General features: G+C 34.6%; 1 protein-coding gene across 2 annotated transcripts; it reads left to right on the top strand.

Moving 5' to 3' along the window:
- The first annotated feature begins 2,621 nt into the window (after positions 1 to 2,621).
- Positions 2,622 to 4,311, top strand: LOC141409553 (heat shock transcription factor, Y-linked-like). 2 transcript variants are annotated; one of them, XM_074030626.1, is made up of 3 exons: positions 2,758 to 2,768; positions 2,867 to 3,134; positions 3,619 to 4,311. In XM_074030626.1, the coding sequence occupies exons 1-3, from the start codon at positions 2,758 to 2,760 to the stop codon at positions 4,309 to 4,311; spliced, it is 972 nt and encodes a 323-aa protein (XP_073886727.1). The 2 variants fall into 2 exon arrangements, with proteins under 2 accessions (XP_073886725.1, XP_073886727.1); XM_074030624.1 differs by having other exon boundaries at positions 2,622 to 3,134.
- The last annotated feature ends 230 nt before the right edge of the window (positions 4,312 to 4,541 follow it).

Raw genomic sequence — 4,541 nt, 5'->3', positions numbered from 1 at the left:
ATGCAGCCATAAAAAAGGATGAGTTCATGTCCTTTGTAGGGACATGGATGCAACTGGAAACCATCATTTTCAGCAAACTATCCCAAGAACAGAAAACCAAACACCGCATGTTCTCACTCATAGGTGGGAATTGAACAATGAGATCACTTGGACTCTGGAAGGGGGACATCACACACCAGGGCCTATTATGGGGAGGGGGGAGAGGGGAGGGGTGGCATTGGGAGTTATACCTGATGTAAATGACGAGTTGATGGGTGCTGACGAGTTGATGGGTGCAGCACACCAACATGGCACAAGTATACATATGTAACAAACCTGCACGTTGTGCACATGTATACTAGAACTTAAAGTATGATAATAACAAAAAAGAAGAAGAAGAAAATATAAAATCAAAGTGTGTGTGTTTTTTTTTTAATTTTTTTCTGGAAAGATGGTTTAGCACTGTTAATTTCTCAAAGAGAGGACTGAGACTCTAGATTTTAAGATATTTAGCAGCATTTCTAGCCTCTCCGGGCTAGATGCTAGTAAGAGCCTTACCAATTCCACTTCCAGTCATGAACAAGGCCCAGGGTAAAGTTAGGCAAAATCTACTGACCTATAGAAAGCCTAGCCAGTCACATGGACTGTCTGTTACCTCTATGAACTCATTGTCTACAACTGTTTCCCTTCCCACATTCTGCTCTAGCCACAGTAACCTGGCTGTTTTTCAAACAATTTGAGCAGGCTTCTGGTGGGGGTCATTACACTTGTCGAACTTGATGCATGCTTACATGATTATTCCCATACTGTTTTATTTAGATATTTACTTCAAAGTCACTTTGGAGACAAATTATTGTATGCTTCTTTCACTTGAAACCAAGATGTACTCACAATAGAGAATTTTGCCTCATGCGTTTTATATGAAATTGACTGTATCAATTAATACAAAGAAAACAAAAAACTTTATGGTATAACCACTAAAGCAAAAAAAAATAGTAATGTCTATAAACCGAAATTAAAAATGTAACATTTAATGTCAGCATTTGAAACAACATTTTCATGGGACAAAAATGTAGATCTTGTAAATAAAAGCAAACTCTGAGATTAGAAAAAAAATATTTTTTTATTTTTATTTATTTTATTTTATTTTTGGATGATTTATTTTTATTTCTTTATTTTATTTTATTTATTATTATTATTATTATACTTTAAGTTGTAGGGTACAAATAGCGCTTCACAAATAAAACTGACACCAAAACTACAGAGCAGGCAGGGTCAAACCATTCAGAGAAACCTCAAGCCAATCAAAAACTCTCTACAGCCAGGAAAATAATATTTCACATCAACCAAGCAAACACTTAATCAAGAGAGACAACTTTATAATTGCAAATTGTCTGGATTGCCATACTGCCTCCTGGACACAGTATCAATGCCAAGGAGTTAGGATTTTAATACGTCAGCTTTCAACCATGAACACACAAAAAAGTTTACTGTAAATGGGGCGTGGTTATTTTGCTCAATACTAAAATTACTTCATAAATTCAAGTCCTGTTTGATGATGATACCATTATTTGCAGGACAGAAAGATTACTCCTTACGAAATCTTTTTCTAAAATAGAGATTTGGCCCGTGGAGCCAAATACATGTAATTTCCTGCTTAGACACACATACATGTTTACTTTTCTTTAAATATTTGCTTGTTGTTACTATTTTTATTTTTATTTTTTATCTTTTTACATCTCTCACTCTTTGGGTTCTCTTTACAAGGAAATCACGTGTGTTTAAAATCTCTTTCATCATTACCTTTTGTCAGATAGTTACAGACATTCCAAATAAAGTCATTTTTTATTTTTCTGATATGACTGAAAAAATGTTTTGAAGAGATATGCATATAAATAACTTCTTATTCTGAAACATAATCAGTTAGTTTTATTCAATTTTTTTCCTTAATTTTTCAAGGTAAGTTTCACATAATATAAAATTACATTTCAGTATACAATTCAATGGAAGTTAATCTGTTTATGATGTTGTACAATCATCATCTATCTCTAGTTCCTAAATATTTCTATCACATAACACGAAACACCGTACCTACTGAAGAGTTCTTTTAATTTCCCAGCCCCTGACAACCAGTGGCCATGACTTTTTACCACATGGGTTTTGCACTGCATCAGTTTTCAATCCAACATGCCAAAGTGATAGAAGTTTTAAAATCGTTCATTGTTCTTTTTCTTTTTCATTTTGCAATTACCAGGCCTTAATCTCCTCTCACCAGTCTAGTAAGAGTGTGTGTGTGAGGGAGAAAATTACATTTATTTCAGGGATTGAGGATATTATTTTCTTATTTATTTATATGCTGTTGCAGAGATGAGATTTTTGCATCTTACACTGTGTACGTGAGCAGTCTAGATTTTATTTTCACTGGTTACATTTCTCAGACTGGGAAGGAAACATTTTGGGCCAGATTTTTGTTGGTTGCTAGGAGACCAAAGCCCTCTTGTGATGTCATTGCTACTCAGCTTGGGAACCATGGTGATGGTCTAGATTATTTTACCTGCCTAGGACTCCTGAAGTAGCATTTGAAGCTGCAATCTCAAAAACCATGCAGGCTGGAACAGCGGCTAAAGAAATATTTATTTGAGATGGAACATGGTTCTTCAGAAACTCAAGGTTTTTCTCCCAAAGATGAATTAACTGTTTCAGAAGCCTCCACTAGGTCTCCATTGTGTGAGCACACATTCTCTGGGGACTCAGACTTAAGGTCAATGATTGAAGAAAATGCTTTTCAGGTTTTGTCGCAAGGATTCTTGTTAAAAAGGCCATGTTACACAGTTTGTGTCTCTGAGCCAGATAAAGATAATGATTTTTTTTCTCTGACCTTTCCCAGGAAACTTTGGAAAATAGTTGAAAGTGACCAATTCAAGTCTGTTTCATGGGATGAGAATGGAACTTGCATAATGATTAATGAAGAACTCTTCAAGAAAGAAATTTTGGAAAGAAAGCATCCTTACAGAATATTTCAAACTGACAGTATCAGAAGCTTTGTTCGACAGCTCAACATTTATGGATTTAGTAAAATTCGACAGAATTTTCAAAGATCTGCCTTTCTACCCACCTTTCTGGCTGAAGAGAAAGAATCCTCTGTCTTAACCAAGGTACTTAACATATTTCAGTTACCAATTTACATAGAGTATATAGGTAATTTTACTTTGTACATCAGTAAATACGTTAATACATGCAGTATGACAAGATTTTGAAAATTATGTAAAATATTAATGTAAAAATTATTTAATTTTTTTGAAATTATTGAGTTTCGCTTGAGCATTAAACTTTCAAGGTTTTAAGAAATGTTGGTAACAATTTTGAATCTTACCACTGAACTCCAAATAAATGTACCAAAGCCACTTAATGAAATGTTGCTATTAATATATAACATGTTTTCCCTTGAGGGCTTAACAGCTTGAGTGCTTTTTTCCAAAAAGCACATTTGTAAAAATAGTAAACAATGTTCATGAATTATTTGATGACAGTAAGTTTGTGTGATGAAGCAGAAATCTGAAATTTATTGCGTTACGTTTGTTATTGTCACTTGTCCCTTGGTTTAAAGTGGCACTGAATTACATTTTTCTTTTGTTTTAGTTAAAGTGCTATTATAATCCACATTTCAAACGTGGCTGTCCCCAACTTTTAGTAAGAGTGAAAAGAAGAATTGATGTTAAAAATGCTTCACTTACACCTACTTTATTCCATGAAGATTTCAACCAGAAGCATTTTAGAGCAGGGGCTAACATGGAGAATCATAATCCTGCCTTAGCTGCCGAAGTTAGTGAAGAAAGTTTATTTGCAACCTCTACAAATTTAAATATGTCTCTAACAAGGGAATCTTCTGTCGGAAAGATAATTGCTAGTTCATCTGACCCAATTATAAGTGGTTTCCTTCCTCCTTCACGTTCAACCTCAATTGGACCATCAGAGCAAAGTGCAACAGATCAACGTGCCATTTTAAATCAATTGAGCACTATTCATATGCACTCTCATAGCACATACATGCAAGCAAGGGGCCGCATTGTGAATTTTATTACAACCACAACTTCTCAATACCACATAATATCTCCCTTTCAAAACTGTTTTTTGGGGCTGACACTAGAATCACCTGCTGTTCCAACAAGATATCCTGTGGTATCAGTCAATCAGGCTCCACATCCTAACCTGCTACCAGCAGGCAACCGGTGGTTGCAAATGTCTACGATAGCTGATATATCATCTAGCCCTCTTTCCAGGCCAGCTACTCAACCATCACCACTGGACAAATATCACACTAATTACAACTGATCTTCCATTAAAACTGTACCAAATTATGCGTGACAACAGAGACTAACATTTACATTGACCAAAAACATAATAATAATAATAAAGATTTCCGCAATTATCTTATTGAGCAATAAAATTGCATGTTTACTTTTATGTTTGCTTTTTTTATTTATGAAAGTATAGTTAAGAGTAAAATGGTGTTTTGTTTCAGTGGCAGGCTATTGTACTACTTTTTATAAATATATATATGG

The sequence above is a fragment of the Macaca fascicularis genome, chromosome Y (genome assembly GCF_037993035.2).
Source record: "Macaca fascicularis isolate 582-1 chromosome Y, T2T-MFA8v1.1".
NCBI lineage: Eukaryota > Metazoa > Chordata > Mammalia > Primates > Cercopithecidae > Macaca > Macaca fascicularis.
Note: the sequence above shows the minus strand (reverse complement) of the source record. Positions and strands in the feature narration are given on the sequence as shown.